The sequence below is a fragment of the Passer domesticus genome, chromosome 9 (genome assembly GCF_036417665.1).
Source record: "Passer domesticus isolate bPasDom1 chromosome 9, bPasDom1.hap1, whole genome shotgun sequence".
Taxonomy (NCBI): domain Eukaryota; kingdom Metazoa; phylum Chordata; class Aves; order Passeriformes; family Passeridae; genus Passer; species Passer domesticus.
The window spans coordinates 25,707,391-25,725,043 of record NC_087482.1 but is presented as its reverse complement, the minus strand read 5'-3'; the positions used below and the strand labels follow the sequence as shown (position 1 = coordinate 25,725,043).

General features: G+C 55.6%; 1 protein-coding gene and 1 long non-coding RNA gene across 2 annotated transcripts; both read left to right on the top strand.

Moving 5' to 3' along the window:
• Positions 1-9,044: 9,044 nt before the first annotated feature.
• LOC135308339 (uncharacterized) lies at positions 9,045-14,647 on the top strand. Its single transcript, XM_064433279.1, has 10 exons — positions 9,045-9,123; positions 10,793-10,864; positions 11,225-11,296; positions 11,550-11,639; positions 12,076-12,186; positions 12,880-12,951; positions 13,040-13,111; positions 13,199-13,300; positions 13,761-13,853; positions 14,547-14,647. The coding sequence occupies exons 1-10, from the start codon at positions 9,045-9,047 to the stop codon at positions 14,645-14,647; spliced, it is 864 nt and encodes a 287-aa protein (XP_064289349.1).
• A 1,064-nt stretch (positions 14,648-15,711) lies between these two features.
• On the top strand, positions 15,712-17,414 carry LOC135307312 (uncharacterized). The gene is made up of 3 exons (XR_010368015.1): positions 15,712-15,772; positions 16,353-16,518; positions 17,050-17,414. It is a non-coding gene; the product is annotated as an uncharacterized LOC135307312 (long non-coding RNA).
• Positions 17,415-17,653: the final 239 nt, after the last annotated feature.

Here is a 17,653-nt window from a genome sequence, read left to right as displayed (position 1 = left end):
CAAGGTGGGTGCATTTCCCTCATGCTTCCCCTGGGACTCAGCAGCCAGGGCCTTTGGCTGCACATCTGGACATGCCGTGCCCGGCACAGCGGGAAGGGATCCATGGCAGCCTCGCTGCCCCGCTGCTGCTTTCATGCCCTGCAGGGCTGCTTCCCAGCCTGGCCTGGCTGCAGCTTGTGCCCAGCCTCTGCAGGAAGGCATTTGGCATCAGCTGACAGGCAGCCCAAACTGCACCACTGGCCTGAGATCCCCTGAAATTTCATAGTCTCCAGGATGATCACTAAGGGCGGGTGTTATCATGAAAGTGGGCCCTGGCCTACCCAGAAATTTGTGTGGATTCCTTAACCATGACTTTCACAAGTACTGCCTGCTGAAGATGCCACCTCCCCAATGGGGAACAGCCCCACCTGATCCAGCCATCCCTCTTCCTTTCTCCAGAAGTGGATGGAGAGGCTTGGCAGAAGGCGGCGTTTCCCAAAGGAAGCAGTGGTTCCCTGCCAGCCTCTGCTGTAGGACTGGAGGCGATGCCAGGCACAGGCACAGGAGGTAATTGCTGTGCCTCTGGGTCTGAGCCCTGCTGAGACTTGACCTGCTGTCTCTGCTGCCTGGAAGTGAGGGCACAACCCAGGAGAATTATCCCGAGCAGGCTCAGGGCACTCGGGTACTGAGCAGTCCTGCTGGGGTCCCTCCATGGGAGACATGTCCCGAAACCTGGCAGTGACTGCACGGGGTGCCCATGGTGGGGAAAGGACAGAGAGAGAGATCAAGGCTCCAGTGTGTCCTGAGAGGGCTTGACTATGTGCCCTTGGGCTGTGGGAGCTGTCCCAGCAGATGGAGGAAGGGTGGCTGGGAGGACAGGCAGGAGAGAGTTTGCGAGGGATACTTGCAACACTACCTACTGCAGTTCTCCCCAGAGATTAAAGGAGCATTTTCCTTGTGTGACTGAGAGAACCCCCACGGGCCCTGGGCTGCTCCAGCCACCTCTCCAGGGATGTTGCACAGGGCCTGCAAAGAGGATAGGGATTGACCATGAGCCTGCCCAGAGCTCCCCAGGCCCCTGAGCAGCTTTGGCCTTGTCCATTCACATCTGGCTCCCATGGCCTTACCCGACCTACATGCAGTGCCCAGTTCCCTGAGGCAGAAGGGGATCCCAGCACATCATGGAAATCCTTCTGATCTTTGCAAACTTCTAGGTTGGGATCAAGACATGGATTATCTGGGAAACCTGCTGGATTATGGCTTGAGACTCATGGGAAATCCTGGAGGCAAGTGCTCAATGTACCTTTCCTGAGAGAATACACAGTGAGCAGGTGGCAAGAGCTCATACATTTGCCCTTTCACTTAAGATCATCTGAAGGTTGATGGAATATGGCAAATTTGCCCTGCTCCTTTCTGGAGCCCTGAGGGATCCCACAGGATCACTGTCAGTGGGAGGAAGGAGAATTTAGCTGTCCATCTTGCTCCCTTGTACAATTCCAGTGTGTCCTTCCATGTGGCTCCATGCAGCCACAGAGAAGAGCAGAGAGGGAAGGGGCCGGGCCCAGGGCTGTGCCCCGGGGCTGAGCCTTGTGGGCAGCCTGAGGATCTCCTGCAGTGCCACAGCAGCTCTCCTGTCCTGCCTTTCTTTGCAGCTGAACCTGTTGGTGAAGGTGGTGCAGCTTCCCAAGCCACGTCCAGGACTGAGGCTCGGGGTGATGCTGAGGGTAGGTCAAGACTTTCCTCCCTGGGAGAGCTGCCAGCTCAGAGCCCAAAGCTGGGTCAGGGGGGCATCGCTGCAGGTGCCAGCACAGAACCATGCACGTGTGTGCCCTCGATCTGCGCGATCCCCTCACCGCTCCAGTGGCTCAGGCATGGCAGCTGTTTGGAAACGGGAGAGCCCTGACCCTGCCATGAAAGCCAAGACATTTTCTGAAACGTATCCCCATGTTTAACACACATGACATCCTGAAGATGCCGGCATCCAAATCAGGAACTCTTCCACCTAATCCAACTGTCCTTTTTCCTGTCTGAAGTGATGGACCAAACATCTGTGCAGAAGGAGGCACATCCTGGAGGAAGCATTTCCCCATGGGCAGCCCCTGCTGCAGGGAGGAAGGCGATGCCAGACACGGGCACAGGCACAGCAGGTAATTGCTGTGCTGGGCTCAGCCCTGGCTGGGGCTGTGTGGCAGCAGCTCTTCCCCCAGGGCCTGCCCTTGCCCAGCCCGACAGCAGCCAAAGCTGGAGGCGCCTTGGCTTCCAGGCCTCTGGAGCTGGTTCAGAGCCCCGGGGAAACGGGACTGGTGCAGCAACGTCCCTGGCGCTGCAGCTGCTGCGGAGCTGGCCCTGAGTGCCCAGAGGCCCAAGGCACAGGAGCAGCCCCGAGCGGGAGCCCTGCCGCCAGCCCAGGGCCAGAGCCAGCCCTGGCTCCCGACTGGGCAGGGGCTGCGCTGGCTCCTGAGAGAACGTCCTGCCCATATCCACCGTGCTGCCAGCTCAGCAGTGCAGCACAGCACGGGTTCACACTCCCCATCGCTCCCACAGATGCAGCCGGCACCACAACACGTGTTCCTGATGCCCAGAAGGGCCTCAGAAGAGGCTTCTGTAAGGGAGCAGGCTGCTGGCTAGGATTCATGGCAGGCCTGCTTTTTTTGGACCTTATTGTCATGTTGTGCTGTGTCAGAATCTGGTATTGCTGGAAGAACAAACGGTGAGTGGACACCTTTCCCTGAATGAGCTTCTTTTGAAAGTCTAATGTGGACAGGAAGCATTCCCACTGAGGCTGCAGTGGAGTTGTGGCCAGTCCATGGTTCTCCAAATAACTCTGCTGAGGGTTCTGCTGCTGCCCAGTGCTTCCATTGGCCTCTCAATTGCTGGGCCTTGTCCTGGGGGCCCCGCTGGGGCTGCAGCCAGAGCTGGCTCCCACTGAGGCTGCCTGGCCAAGAGCAGCCCCAGGGGCACGGGGCAGAGGCAGAGGGAGGTGGGGAGGAGAAAGAGCAGGGCCGAGGTTGCCCTTGAAAGGCAGAGGCGCTCTGGGGCCCGCTCCTGGCCAGGGACCCTGCCCAGAGCCGTGCCCTGCTGGCCGGGGCCTTGAGGGGCAGCTGTCCAGCTGGGCCCAGCTGTGCCAGCAGCTCCAGCCGTGCTGGGGAGCCTTGCCAGCTCTGGGCCCTGCTGTGCACCAGGCTCCCTGTGTGCCACTGGCAGCTGGGGCCTCAGCCACCTCCTCTCTCCACAGGAGCACCTCTGGAACTTCACAAGACCGGCCAAAGGCCTCAGCCATGGAGAACTGGGCCTGTCATCTTGCATCTCCGTGCCAGTGTCCATTGTCCCTTCCTCAGGTGCATTACCAGCTTATTGCTGGAAATATGCTGCCACCACCACCCAGAACAGAATCTTCTCTCCCCAAAGGGACTGACCTTGCTCTCCATCCAGGACAGGAGATGCAGCCCTCTAGCCAGGGAATGGAATGTTGAAAAAGTTGTATTTACTTCTAAAAATTTTAAATGTTTATTAAAACTTTATTAAAATTTTTACAATAAACCCAATAGGGAAAATGTTACGTCGCCGGGAGTAGAGGATTTTTTCCACCATGTGCTCATCCACACAATGGAGGTTTCACCTTTTAACACTTTTACCCTTCTTAAAGTTCAGTCCATCGACTCCTTCTTTGATGTCCAGTAGTGGAGTTTACTTCCTTACATCTCACTTGGAGGTCATGTACTGCTGTCCTAGCAAGGTGACCCTCTTAAATGTCCCAAACTCAGGTAATCCCAAGATAACAACACAACAGGGGGTAAAACATATCTATAAATGTATAAAACTTCTCTTAACATATATACATGATATTTATCCTTTAATTGTGAGAGTCAACTGTCACATTACTCATCTATCACAGGCTTGAGTCCAGCTTCAGCTCAGGTGTCTGTGTGCTACCACCAGCACTGGCGGAGCTGCTCGTCTGGGCACAGCCAGGCATGGGCAGGCAGCAGCTGGGCATGGGACTCATTCGAACCAACAGCACCCTCATGTTATCTTTGTCTTTCATTTTGAAACATTTACATATGTTTTTCCTTTGTAGCATTGAGAAACGTTTTTCACAGAATACGGACACCACATATTTGTTCCCCTTTCCTCCAATACTTCTGTATTTGTCCAAGTAGTTTTATAGTCAGGGAAACTAGAATCTTCTGACACATTGGCAATAAAAAGCAAAATTGCCTTTAATTCTTAATGTTTAGTCTTACACAGCCTGGACAAGACCGGCATAACTCGGGGGAATTATCCCAAACAGGCTCAGGGCACTCGGGTTCTGAGAAGTCCTGCTGGGGTCCCTCCATGGGAGACACATCCTGAAACCTGGGAGTGACTGCATGGGGTGCCCATGGTGGGGAAAGGACAGAGTGGGAGAGCAAGGCTCCAGTGTGTCGAGACAGGGCCCAACCCTGTCTCCTGGGGCTGGGGGAGCTGTCACGGGGCAGGGAGGGCCAGGGCTGGCAGGGGCTGCTCAGGGATGCCTTTGGCCCGTGTCCCTGGCAGCAGCCACTGCCCAAGCAGCTGCGCTGCCCCCGGGCTCTCCTCCCGGCCTGCTGGGCTTTGTTGGCTGGCACAGCCTGTTCCAAGGGCCGGCAAGGTGCCTGCAGGCCCCAGCTCTGGGGGAAACAGAGAACGTCCTGCCCGTATCCACCGTGCTGCCAGCTCAGCAGTGCAGCACAGCATGGGCTCACTCTCCCTATGGATCTTGCAGAGGTTCAAAGCAAGACAGGAACACATGCCCTGATTCCACTTTGATGAATCCCAATGATTTTCTCCTTGCAGGACTGGCACAAGCAGTGCATGATAGGTATAGCAGAGCCTCTGTTCACTGTGTCTCTTGCCATGGCCTCTTTCACAGTTGTATCTTTACACCTTCATATGTCCTGCCAAAACCTGAGGGAGAACTGGACCTCTAATCACATGGCACATCTCCATGCCCATGCCCGATGTCCCTGTGCCAGCTGCTTTAACAGCTTGTTGCTGTGCAGATGCTGCCTCCAGCCAGACAAGGTCCTCTCCCCCTGAAGGCACTGGCCCTGCTCTCTGGCCCCTACTGAAGGTGGGCAGGGCTTGGCCCAGCTCTTCTCTTGCACTAAAGAGATGGAGCTGTCACCCCAGTGTGCGGGTGGTAGCAGCAGCAAAGCCCAGCCAGGATCAGCACGGGCTGAGCTCCGTGCCCAGGGGCAGCTGGGGATGGCCATGGTGTGGGCAGGCAGGAGCCAGGCAGGGGCTGCTGTGACCAGTGGCGGGGCCCCGGGGAGGATGGGGCAGCCCATGCTGAGCGTCCCTGGGCTGAGGGACATTTCCTTCCCTGCGACCATCTGGGCCTGGACCTCCTCCAGTGGCATGCCCAGGAAAAGAGGGAAGCCATCAAGAGCCTGTGAGTTACGCAGGGATGGGCTGCAGCTTCCTCCCTCCTTGGTTAGCGGGTGGATTAAAAGAGGCCTCTAGGGTTTGTGGCAAACAGCAGTGGGCAAACAGGGCCCTGGCATGTCTCTGAGGGACAATTCACGAGGCAGTGTGCACAGGCAGGGCAAGCAGGCAGGGTTGCAGGTTTTCTTGCTTGGGAGGTTTACCGTGTCTTGTTTGCAGTGTTTCTGTTGGTTGCTTGGTTTTGGGGTTTCTGGGAGTAGTGGTTTTTACGCAATCGAAAACTGTAGTTAGTACAAGTGCATGTAACTAGATGGAACACTCCAAAAAGGATGTGTCTGTCCTGGCCCATTCCTGTGCAGAGTGTTTGAGCTCAGCAGTGGTTTCAGGGGGCAGTGTGGAGAAAAGCTGCCTGTGGTGTGAACAGGTGAATGATGTCCTTTCACTGGTGGCCGAGCTTAGGGAGGAAGTTTAAAGACTAAGGAGTATCAGGGAAAGTGAAAGGGAAATAGATTGGTGGAGTTCAGCCCTTCCATCCTTACGGGAGGCCCAGCAAGAGTCACAGGACTCCTATGCTGCATACTGTCAGGCAAGAGAAGGACACCTGGTAGATGAAGGGGAGTGGAAATGGTCCCTGCATGGGGAGGTTATGATAAAAATCCCTCCCGACCCCCGTCCCCTAGCCAGGGGCCACTTCAGAATAGGTATGAGCCCCTGGATCTAGAGAGTCAGCCAAATGATTAAGAAGAAAATTATCTGCCCAGAAAATCTCCCAGTTATGATTAATCTGTAACATGGATTGCCACCTCTAACATCAAAAAGGAAAGAAAGGTAATCGTGGTGGGTGATTCCCTTCTGAGGGGAACAGAGGGCCCCATGTCAACCGGGCCCACCCCACAGAGAGCTCTGCTGCCTCCCTGGGGCCCAGGTGCAGGATATTCCTCAGGGACTTCCTGGGCTCATTCAGTCCTCTGATTATTATCCACTGCTGAAACTCCAGGCTGGCAGTGATGAGATTGAGGAGTGTCAGGACCATTGAAAGGGACTTTAGGGCACAGGGACAAGTGGTTGATAGGACAGGGACACAGGTAGTCTTTTCCTCAGTCCCTTTGCTGGCTGAGAAAAATGGTGAAAGCAATAGGAGAGCTCGTATCATCAACAAGTGGCTCAAGGGCTGGTGCATTGGCAGAATTTTGGATTCTTTGATCATGCTGCAGCTTCTATGGCACCTGGCCTGCTGGAACCAGATGGGCTCCATCTCTCTGTTAATGGCAGAAGGTTTTTAGCTGATGAGCTTGCAGAACTTGTTGAGAGGGCTTTAAACTAGGTTTGAAGAGGGAACGGGATGCAGCTGGGCTGTCTGGAAGCAGGCCCAAGGCTGGTAAGCCTGAGTTAGGGATGAAATCAGCAGCCCAGCTGAGGTGCATGGATACCAGTGCACACAGCATGGGTAACAAACAGCAAGAGCTGGAGGCCATGGTCCAGCAGCAGAGCTGTGATGTCATTGCCATCACAGAAACGTGGTGGGATGCCTCACATGGCTGGAGCACTACACTGGATGGCTACAAGCTCTTCAGGAGAGACAGGAAAGGGAGAAGAGGTGGAGGCGTGGCTCTTTATATTAGGGAGGCTTTGGACACCATGGATATTGAAACTAATGATGATGAGGTGGAATGCCTATGGGTGAGAATGAGGGGGAAGGCCAACAAGGCTGACATCCTACTGGGAGTCTGTTATCATCCACCCAACCTGGAAGAAGTGGTGGACAACTCATTCTATAAACAGCTAGAGGATGTTTCAGGATCATCAGCCCTTCTTCTTGTAGGCGACTTCAACTTGCCAGACATCTGCTGGGAACTTAATACAGCAGAAAAAAAGCAGCACAGGCAATTTGTAGAGTGTGTGGAGGACAACTGTTGGTTGCAGCTGGTGGGTGAGCCCAGCAGGGGAGGGACTATGTTAGATCTGCTCTTTGCAGATAGAGGTGGGCTGGGGGGACATATGGTGGCTGGAGGCTGCTTGGGGCACAGTGATCATGAAATGATGGAATTTGTTGCATTGCAAGCTGATCTGTAGTCAGCATTAATCAAGTTCTAAGAAGCAGTCCAGCTCAGCTCCATGAACTAGCCTCTGTGTTTGACTGACAGAAGCTCACATCCAATGGGAACTCTCCTAGGATGCAGACATTGTCTTGGTTCAGAGTCTGGGGGCACACAGATAGACCAATGAGCTGTGTCGGCCCAGGAGATTTGAATGGGCTATAAAAGAACACTCCTGATAATAAACAAGGCTGTTTTTCTGAGGAAACATGAGGGGTCTGTTGTGTGTTATGTCTCAGACAGGGGAACACCAATGTATCAAGAATTCTTGGTATTTTGTGAAAACAGGAGGAACATCAAGGAGACTTGTACACATGAATTCCAGAGGCCAGACTTTGGCCTGTTTAGGAGACTTCTTCAGAGAGTTCCTTGGCAAGCAGCCCTTAAAAACCAAGGAGTCCAGGAAGGGTGGGCATGCTTCAAAACAGAGATCTTGAGGGCACAGGAACAGTCTGTCCCTGGCTGCCGAAAGATGAGCCAATGAGGCAAACACCCAGCCTGGATGGGCAAGGAGGTTTTGGAGGAATTTAGGAATAAAAAGAGGACGTATCATCTTTGGAAGGAGGGTCAAGTCTCTCAGGAAGTATTTAGAGGAGCTGCTAGAGCATGTAGGAAAAAAAATTAGGGAGGCCAAAGCTCAGTTTGAACTTAAAATTGTGACTTCTGTAAAGGATAATTAAAAAACTGTATTTACAAAGATATCAACGGGAAAAGGAAGGGTAAGACCAACCTTTGTTCTTTATTAGATGTGGGAGGGAACTTAGCAACTGCCCATGAGGACAAAGAAGAGGCGCTGAACACCTTCTTTGCCTCAGTCTTTAGTAGGAAGACGACTTGTCCTCAGGACAAGTGTCCTGCTGGGCTGGTAGATGGTGTCAGGGAGCAGAATGGGCCCCCTGTTAGCCAAGAGGAGGCAGTCAGAGAACTGCTGAGCTGCTTGGATGTTCCTAAATGTATGGGGCCAGATGGGATCCACCCCAGGGTGATGAGGGAACTGGCAGATGAGCTGCCGAAGCCGCTCTCCATCATTTACCAGCAGTCCTGGCTCACTGGTGAGGTTCCAGGTGACTGGAAGCTGCCCAATGTGACGCCCATGTAGAACAAGGGTGGGAAGGAGGATCCTGGTAATTATAGGCCAGTCAGTCTGAGCTCAGTACCCAGTAAGGTGATGGAACAGTTTATACTGAGTGCCATCACGCAGCACTTACAGGATGGCCAGGGTAGCAGACCCAGCCAGCAGGGGTTTAGGAGGGGTAGGTCGTGTCCGACCAACCTGATCTCCTTTCATGAGCAAGTGACCTGCCTGATGGATGCAGGAAAGGCTGTGGATGTGTCTATTTGGACTGCAGAAAGGCCTTTGCACTGTCTTCCACAGCACACTCCTGGAAAAGCTGCAGCCCAGGGCTGGGAGAGGAACACTTTTTGCTGGGCTCAGAACTGGCTGGATGGCTGGCCCAGAGAGGGGTGCTGAACGGTGCTGCACCCAGCTGGCAGCCAGTCACCAGAGGTGTCCCTGCGGGCTCTGTGCTGGGGCCAGCTCTGCTCAATGCTTTTATTGACAACATGGATGAGGGGATTGAGTCTTTCATTAGCAAATCTGCAGACAACACTAAGCTGGGAGAGTGTGTTGATCTGTCGGAAGGTAGGAGGGCTCTGCAGGGAGACCTGGAATGGTTGGAGCGATGGGCAGAGTCCAGTGGGATGAAGCTCAGTAGATGCAAGTGCCCAGTCCTGCACTTTGGCCACAAGAAGCACCTGCAGTGTTCTAGGCTGGGGATAGTGTGGCTGGACAGTGGCCAGGCAGAAAGGCACCTGGGGGCACTGGTCACAGCCAGCTGAACATGAGCCAGCAGTGTGGCCTGGTGGCCAAGGAGGCCAATGGCTCCTGGCCTGTGTCAGGAAGAGCGTGGCCAGCAGGAGCAGGGAGGTCATTCTGTGCCTGTAATTGGCACTGGTGAGGCCGCACCTCGAGTGCTGTGTCCAGTTCTGGGCCATCAGTTTGGGAAGGACATTGAGTTGCTCAAGCACATCCAGAGGGGGCAACAAGGATGGTGAGGGGCTGGGAGCACAAGCCCTGGTGAGGAATGACTGAGAGAGCTGGGGGTGTTTACCCTGGAGAAAAGGAGACTCCGAGGTGACCTTATCACTCCACAGCTCCCTGAAGGGTAGTTGTAGTCAGGTGGGGATGGTTTCTTTCTCCAGGCAGCGCTGACAGAACCAGAGGACACAGTCTCAAGCTGCATCAAGGGAAATGTCGGTTGGATATTAGGAAAATATTTTCCTCAGAAAGAGTGATAAAGTTCTGGAATGGCCTGCCATGGGAGGTGGTGGAGTCACCATCCCTGGATGTGTTTAAAAAAAGACTGAATGTGGCACTGGGTGCCATGGTTTAGTTGTGGTGTTGGGACATGGGTTGGACTGGATGATCTTAACGGTCTCTTCCAACCTGGTCATTCTGTGAATTCTGTATGAATTCTGAGCATCTCCAGGGACACAGCCTGGCCAGCAATGTCAGCAGGTGAAAAATAAGGTTTCACTGAGGAATGGCCCTTTGATGAAGCAAAACATTTACAATCAGGGCAGTCCATTCATAGAGATGGGGGCACACTCTGGGGGTACAGCTGAGGCCATGAGCTCACAGCAGGGCTCTGGGGTCACAGCAGGCTGAGCTCACAGCAGGCCCTGAGGTCACAGAGGTGCCAGAGGTGCCAGAGCCCCGTGGTTGCACAGCAGCACAAGGAGCCAGCAGTCAGTCCCTGAGCACAACTGTTGCAGCAGCAGCGGCGGTGGCAGCAGCGGTGCTGACCTTGGGACAGCGGTGTCGGGACAGCGGTGGCAGCAAGAGCTGTGGGACTGGCAGAGGGCAAGGCACCATGGCCCTTGCTCTGCGCCTCCTACTCCTGCTGCTCCTGGCCGTGGCCCTGCCTGCCAGGGCTGCCCAGGCTGCTCCGCTGCAAGCGCGGCGAGCAGGTGAGCCGGCAGCCTGGCTGCCCTTTCCCGGCACAGCGCTCCCTGCTCCCTGGGAAGCGCTGGGGATGGTTTTGCCCAGTGCTTTGGGGAGGGTTTCCTCTGTGGGAGGGAGACAGCACCCACGGGCCCTGGGCTGCTCCAGCCACCCCTCTAGGGATGTTGCAAAGGGCCTGCAAAGAGGCTGGAGAGTGACCAGAGCCAGCCGCTGTGCAGTTTTGGCCTTGTCTATTCACATCTGTCTCCCACGGCCTTACCCAACCGCCCTCCAGTGCCCAGTTCCCTAAGGCAGAAGGGGATCCCAGCACACATTGGATATGGTTCTGGTCTGTGTTCCATTCCAGATGTGGATCGTGACATGGATTATTTGGAAATGCTGGTGAATGATGATTTGAAAACCAGGCCAGATGCTGGAGGCAAGTCCTCAATGTACCTTTCCTGACAGAATAATAGTGTCAATCCAGCAAGAGATTACTTGTAACATTTCCCATAAGTTCCTCTGAAGGTTGATGTATTCAGCAAACCTTGCCCTTCTGGAGCCCTGAGGGATCCCACAGGATCACTGTCAGTGGGAGGAAGGAGCATTTAGCTGTCCATCTTCCTCCTGTGTGCAATGCCAGTGTGTCCTTCCATGTGCTCTGTGCAGCCACAGAGAAGAGAAGAGCAGAGAGGGAAGGGGCCGGGCCCAGGGCTGTGCCCCGGGGCTGAGCCTTGTGGGCAGCCTGAGGATCTCCTGCAGTGCCACAGCAGCTCTTCTGTCCTGCCTTTCTTTGCAGCTGAACCTGCTGGTGAAGGTGGTGCAGCTTCCCAAGCCACGTCCAGGTCTGAGCCCCTGGGAGATGCTGAGGGTAGGTCAAGGCCTTTCCCCTGGGAGAGCTGCCAGCTCAGAGCCCAAAGCTGGGCCAGGGGGGCATCGCTGCAGGTGCCAGCACAGAACCATGCACGTGTGTGCCCTCGATCTGCGCGATCCCCTCACCGCTCCTGCGGCTCAGTGGTGCCCGTGCAGATCAGCAGAGATGGCAGAAGCTTCTGTGGCTAGAGCCCTGGTTTTGTGAAATTGACTGGGAAATGGAACTATGTTGCTCTAAATTTCTCTGACAGGGAATTACCCAGCTACAGGTCACAAGAAACCCCATGAGCCATCCATAGTCAAGATGCCAGTACTGAAGGAAATGCAGCAGGCAGGACAAGGTGGGTGCATTTCCTTCTGCCTTCCCCTGGGACTCAGCAGCCGGGGCCTTTGGCTGCACATCTGGACACGCCGTGCCCAGCACAGCGGGAAGGGATCCTTGGCAGCCTCGCTGCCCCGCTGCTGCTTTCACGCCCTGCAGGGCTGCTTCCCAGCCTGGCCTGGCTGCAGCTTCTGCCCAGCCTCTGCAGGAAGGCATTTGGCATCAGCTGACAGGCAGCCCAAACTGCACCATGGGCCTGAGATTCCCTGCAATTTCTTGGTTACTTGGGAGATCAGGAAGGGAACCTGTTTGGAGAAAGGAGGGCCCTGGTTCAGCATGAAGAGTCTGGCCATCTCCCGGAGCCTAACCCTTTGAAAAGCATTCCCTGTTGAAGATGCCACCTCCCCAGTAGGGAACAGCTCTATCTGATCCAGCTGTCTATTTCCTTTAACAAGCGATGGACCAAAAAGCTGTACTGAAGGTGGCATTTCCCGGGCTAAGTGGCGGCTCATTGGAAGGCCCTGCAGGAAGGAAGGCAATGCCAGACACGGGCACAGGCACAGCAGGTAATTGCTGTGCCAGGCTCAGCCCTGGCTGGGGCTGTGTGGCAGCAGCTCTTCCCCCAGGGCCTGCCCTTGCCCAGCCTGGCAGCAGCCAAAGCTGGAGGCGCCTTGGCTTCCAGGCCTCTGGAGCTGGTTCAGAGCCCCGGGGAAACGGGACTGGTGCAGCAACGTCCCTGGCGCTGCAGCTGCTGCGGAGCTGGCCCTGAGTGCCCAGAGGCCCAAGGCACAGGAGCAGCCCCGAGCGGGAGCCCTGCCGCCAGCCCAGGGCCAGAGCCAGCCCTGGCTCCTGACTGGGCAGGGGCTGCGCTGGGTCCTGACAGGGCCTGAGCCTGTCCCCTGGGGCTGGGGGAGCTGTCACGGGGCAGGGAGTGGTGAAATGAGTGACACCTGTGGCATGGCCGCCTGTAGTTTTTCTCAGGCCTTTAGGGAGGGTTTCTGCAGTGGAAATGAGAGAGTCTTGCAAGGCCCTGGGGTGTTCCCCCACCTTTCCAGGGATGTTTCCCAGGGCCTGAAAAGAGTCTGGAGTGTGACCAGGAGCCAGCCCAGAGCTCCCCAGGCTGCTGTGCATCTTTGGCTTTATCCATTCACATCCGACTCCCACAAACTTACCTGACCCCCTTGCAATGCCCAGTTCCCTGAGGCAGAAGGGGACTCCAGCGCACCATGGAAATGGTTCTTATCTCTGCTCCCTTCTAGATGAGGTGTCTGGGAAGACTTCTCCATTAGCTTGGCTGCATAAAGTGTTGGTCCTATCTGAGCCCCTCTCAGGTATGTTCTCAGTGTGCCACCAAGGAATAATTGCTGACAACCTGGCAGGAATCAGGTGACAGAAGCTTCTGTGGCTGTTGTGTTACAGGTGTGCCTGCAGGGAGGATTTCTCCAGCTCCTTTGGTGATTTCTACACAGAAGCCTGGCTCCCATCGCAGGGGTGAGTGGTGTGTCCCTGCTGACCCCACAGGCTGAGCCCTGCTTTTGTGGGATCCGTTCCTGGGAAACGAAACTCTATTGCTCTAAGGTCCTCCGAGGGGAAAGAACAAAGGCAAAGGACACCAGAAAGCCCATGAGCCATCCAAAAACATGAGGCAAATGCTGAAAGAATTGCTGCAGGCAGGACAAGGTGGGTGCATTTCCCTTATGCTTCCCCTGGGACTCAGCAGCCGGGGGCTTTGGCTGCACATCTGGACACGCCGTGCCTGGCACAGCAGGAAGGGATCCATGGCAGCCTCGCTGCCCCGCTGCTGCTGCTGCTGCTTTCACGCCCTGCAGGGCTGTTTCCCAGCCTGGCCTGGCTGCAGCTTGTGCCCAGCCTCTGCAGGAAGGCATTTGGCATCAGCTGACAGGCAGCCCAAACTGCACCATGGGCCATGCCCACCCTGAGATCCCCTGTAATTTCCCGGTGTTCAGGCAGATCAGAAGGGGCAGCTGTTTGAAGAAGTCAGGGCCCTGGCCTACCCAAATAGTTTATATGATTTCCTATTCCATATCAAAGTGCTTGGCAAGCATTCCCTCCTGAAGATGCCCCTTCCCATCTCTTTATTGATTTCATGTGGTCCAGCTGTACACTTTTCTTTCTCCAGAGAAGGACAAAAAAGCTGTGCGGAAGGCGGCGTTTCCCAGAGGAAGCAGTGGCTCCATGCCAGCCTCTGCTGCAGGAAGGGAGGCGATGCCAGGCACAGGCCCAGGAGGTAATTGCTGTGCCTCTGGGCCTGAGCCCTGCTGAGGCTTCAGCTGCCCTCTCTGCTGCCTGGCAGTGCAGGCACAGCCCGGACAAGACTGGCACAGCCCAGGGGAATTATCCCGAGCAGGCTCAGGGCACTCGGGTACTGAGCAGTCCTGCTGGGGTCCCTCCATGGGAGACACTTCCTGAAACCTGGCAGTGACTGCATGGGGTGCCCATGGTGGGGAAAGGGGAGAGGGGGAGAGCAAGGCTCCAGTGTGTCCTGAGAGGGCCTGGCTATGTGCCCTTGGGCTGTGGGAGCTGTGCCAAGAGAGGGAGGGAGGGAGAGAGGGACTGCAGGAGGGAAGGAGGTAGGAGTGGTTCTGGCACTACATACTGCAGTTATCCCCAGGAATTTAGGGAAGTCTCCCTTGGTGGGGAGGGAGAGAGCCCCAGGGCCCTGGGCTGCTCCAGCTGCCCCTCTAGGGATGTTGCACAAGGCCTAGAGGGGGCAAAGATTGTAAAGGGTGTGGAGATTAACCAGGAGCCAGCCCAGAGCTCCCCAGGTCCCTGTGCAGCTTTGGCCATGGCCACTCACATCTGACTCCCACGACCTTACCCGACCCCCTTGCAGTGCCCAGTTCCCAAAGGCCAAAGGGGAGCCCAGCAGAGCATGGAAGCAGTTCCGTTTTATGCTCCCTTCTAGATTGGGATGGTGACATGGATTCCATGCTTGTCTTTCTGGATGAGAGTTTGAAGACCTCGGCAGATGGTGGAGGCAAGTTCGCAAAGTCCCTTTTTACTTAGAGAATAATCAGTGTCAGTGTGGCAAAAGGTCACACTTGTCCCACTTTCCTTAAGAGTAGGAAGGTTGTTGAATTCTGGAAGCCTTGCCCTGTTCCCATCTGGAGCCCTGAAGGATCCCACAGGATTGCTGTCAGTGGGAGGAAGGAGCATTTAGCTGTCCATCTTCCTCCCATGTGCAATGCCAGTGTGTCCTTCCATGTGCTCTGTGCAGCCAGGGAGAAGGGCAGAGAGGGAAGGGGCTGGGCCCAGGGCTGTGCCCCAGGGCTGAGCCTTTGGCAGCTCCTTTGCCAGCCCCAGGGAGCCTGAGCTGCTCCTGCTGCCACTGCCAAGCCCTGGCCCTGCCCGGGGCTGGCTTTAGAGCTGCTGGCAGCTCCAGGGAGTCCTTTCTGCCCCGACTGCCCTGCAAGGGGCTCCTTCTATGCCAGTGTGGGGCCACTGCAGGCACGAGGTCCCTCTGCCCCTGCTCCTGAGTGGAAGGCAGAGCTGAGGGAGTGCCTTGGAGGGCATCAATCACCCACGTGCCCTCACTGCCACTTGGGCCTGAAGGAGAATCTTCAGCAGGGTCACAGGAGCTGTTCTGTCCTGCCTTTCTTTGCAGCTAACCCGGTTGGTGAAAGTGATCTGGCTTCCGAACCCACGTTCAGGAATGAGCCTCTGGGAGATGCTGAGGGTAGGTCAAGGCCTTTCCCCTGGAAGAGCTGCCAGCTCAGAGCCCAAAGCTGGGCCAGGGAGGCAGCACTGCAGGTGCCAGCACAGAACCATGCACGTGTGTGCCCTCGCCCTGCGCGATCCCCTCACCGCTCCTGCGGCTCAGTGGTGCCTGTGCAGATCAGCAGAGATGGCAGAAGCTTCTGTGGCTGTTGTGTTCCAGGTGTGTCTGCAGGGAGGACTTTCCCAGGTCCATTGGTGGATGTTGCACGCAGGCCCAGCTCCCGTCGCAGGGGTGAGTAGTGTCTGCCTGATGACCCCACAGACTGAGCCCTGCTGTTGTGGGACCCATTCCTGGGAAATGGAAATATTTCTCTTAAGGTCCCCTGAGAATGGAGAAGAAACTTAGAGGAGACACTAAGTCCCTGGAGGCATCCAAGCACATGGAGAATATGATGAGTGATCTGGAGAGACGTGGTGGGTGCATTTCCCTCATGCTTCCCATGGGACTCAGCAGCCGGGGGCTTTGGCTGCACATCTGGACACGCCGTGCCCGGCACAGCGGGAAGGGATCCATGGCAGCCTCGCTGCCACGCTGCTGCTTTCATGCCCTGCAGGGCTGCTTCCCAGCCTGGCCTGGCTGCAGCTTCTGCCCAGCCCCTGCAGGAAGGCATTTGGCATCAGCTGACAGGCAGCCCAAACTGCACCATAGGCCTGAGATCCCCTGTGATTTCCCAGTCTCTGGGTAGATGCAGAGAGGCAGCTCTTTGCAGGAGGGAGGGCCCTGGAGCAACTCCAAAACGCTGGGCATTTTCCTTGTCCTTATCCATGTCTTTGACTAGTATTGCCTGGAGCAGAAGGGCACAGCACAGAGGAATTACAGTGTGCAGGTTCAGGGGTTCGGGTACTGAGCAGTCCTGTGCCAAGGGGTGGCAAGGAGCCTGCAGGCCCCAGCTCTGGGGGAAGCAGGGAGTGAGAACGTCCTGCCCGTATCCACCGTGCTGCCAGCTCAGCAGTGCAGCTCAGCACAGGCTCATGCTCCCCATTGCTCCCACAGATGCAGCCGGCCCCACAACACGTGCTGACAACATCTGGGAAAGCACGAGAAGAGTTTTCTGCTGGGGAACACCGTGTTTGAAGAAGATGATGGCCATTGTGGCTGGTGCTGCACTTTGCCTGATGATGTGCTGTGCCGCAATCTGGTATTGCTGGAAGAGAAACTGGTGAGTGTTGTGCTGATTTCTAGCTCAAACAGCTTCCTTTAAAGGCTGCTCATAGTCAGGGAACATTCCCAGAGAGCCTGGGGTGGAGTTGTTGCCAGTCCTTGGTTCTCCAAATAACTCTGCTGAGGGTTCTGCTGCTGCCCAGTGCTTCCATTGGCCTCTCAATTGCTGGGCCTTGTCCTGGGGCCCCGCTGGGGCTGCAGCCAGAGCTGGCTCCCACTGAGGCTGCCTGGCCAAGAGCAGCCCCAGGGGCACGGGGCAGAGGCAGAGGGAGGTGGGGAGGAGAAAGAGCAGGGCCGAGGTTGCCCTTGAAAGGCAGAGGCGCTCTGGGGCCTGCTCCTGGCCAGGGACCCTGCCCAGAGCCGTGCCCTGCTGGCTGGGGCCTTGAGGGGCAGCTGTCCAGCTGGGCCCAGCTGTGCCAGCTACTCCAGCCGTGCTGGGGAGCCTTGCCAGCTCTGGGCCCTGCTGTGCACCAGGCTCCCTGTGTGCCACGGGCAGCTGGGGCCTCAGCCACCTCCTCTCTCTGCACAGGCGTCTCATTGAAGAAAAACTGAAAGCTGCTGGCTGGACACAAGATCTCTACTGCTGGAAGAGCAACAGCAGCTTGTCTGATTCGGACGAGTTTTCATTTTACCACTTCCCAGCTCTACGGTGATTTGAGGCCCCCTCCTTCCACGGCTGAATGTGAAAGCCCCCAGGAAAGGCTGTGGGAAGTTCTCAAGTGAATATTGACTGAGAGCTTCCAAAATCATCTTCCAAATTTTAAACATAGTTTTAGAATCCTGTTAAGGCAACCTTATTTTCTATTCGCTTTTCATTTTTAGAAATATTTAGAAATATTTCTTGTAGAGACAAATCCCCAATGTTTCTTCCCCGCTTCCACAGTAGTGTTTTTGAAAGTAGTGTTACAGTTCTGGAAAGTTTTTTTGCACTTATACTATAAAAATAAAATAAAATGGCATTTCAGTGGTAATCTTTACTCTGCAAAGAACTAAGACACCCTAAGACACCCAGCCTGCTGCAGAGGCAAAGATCTTTTCCCACGGGAACTTTGTACCTAGTCACAACCAAGTCACGAAAAACCTTTTCCCAGATATTTCCTGGGATTCTTGACCAGCTTACCTCTTAGTCTTCA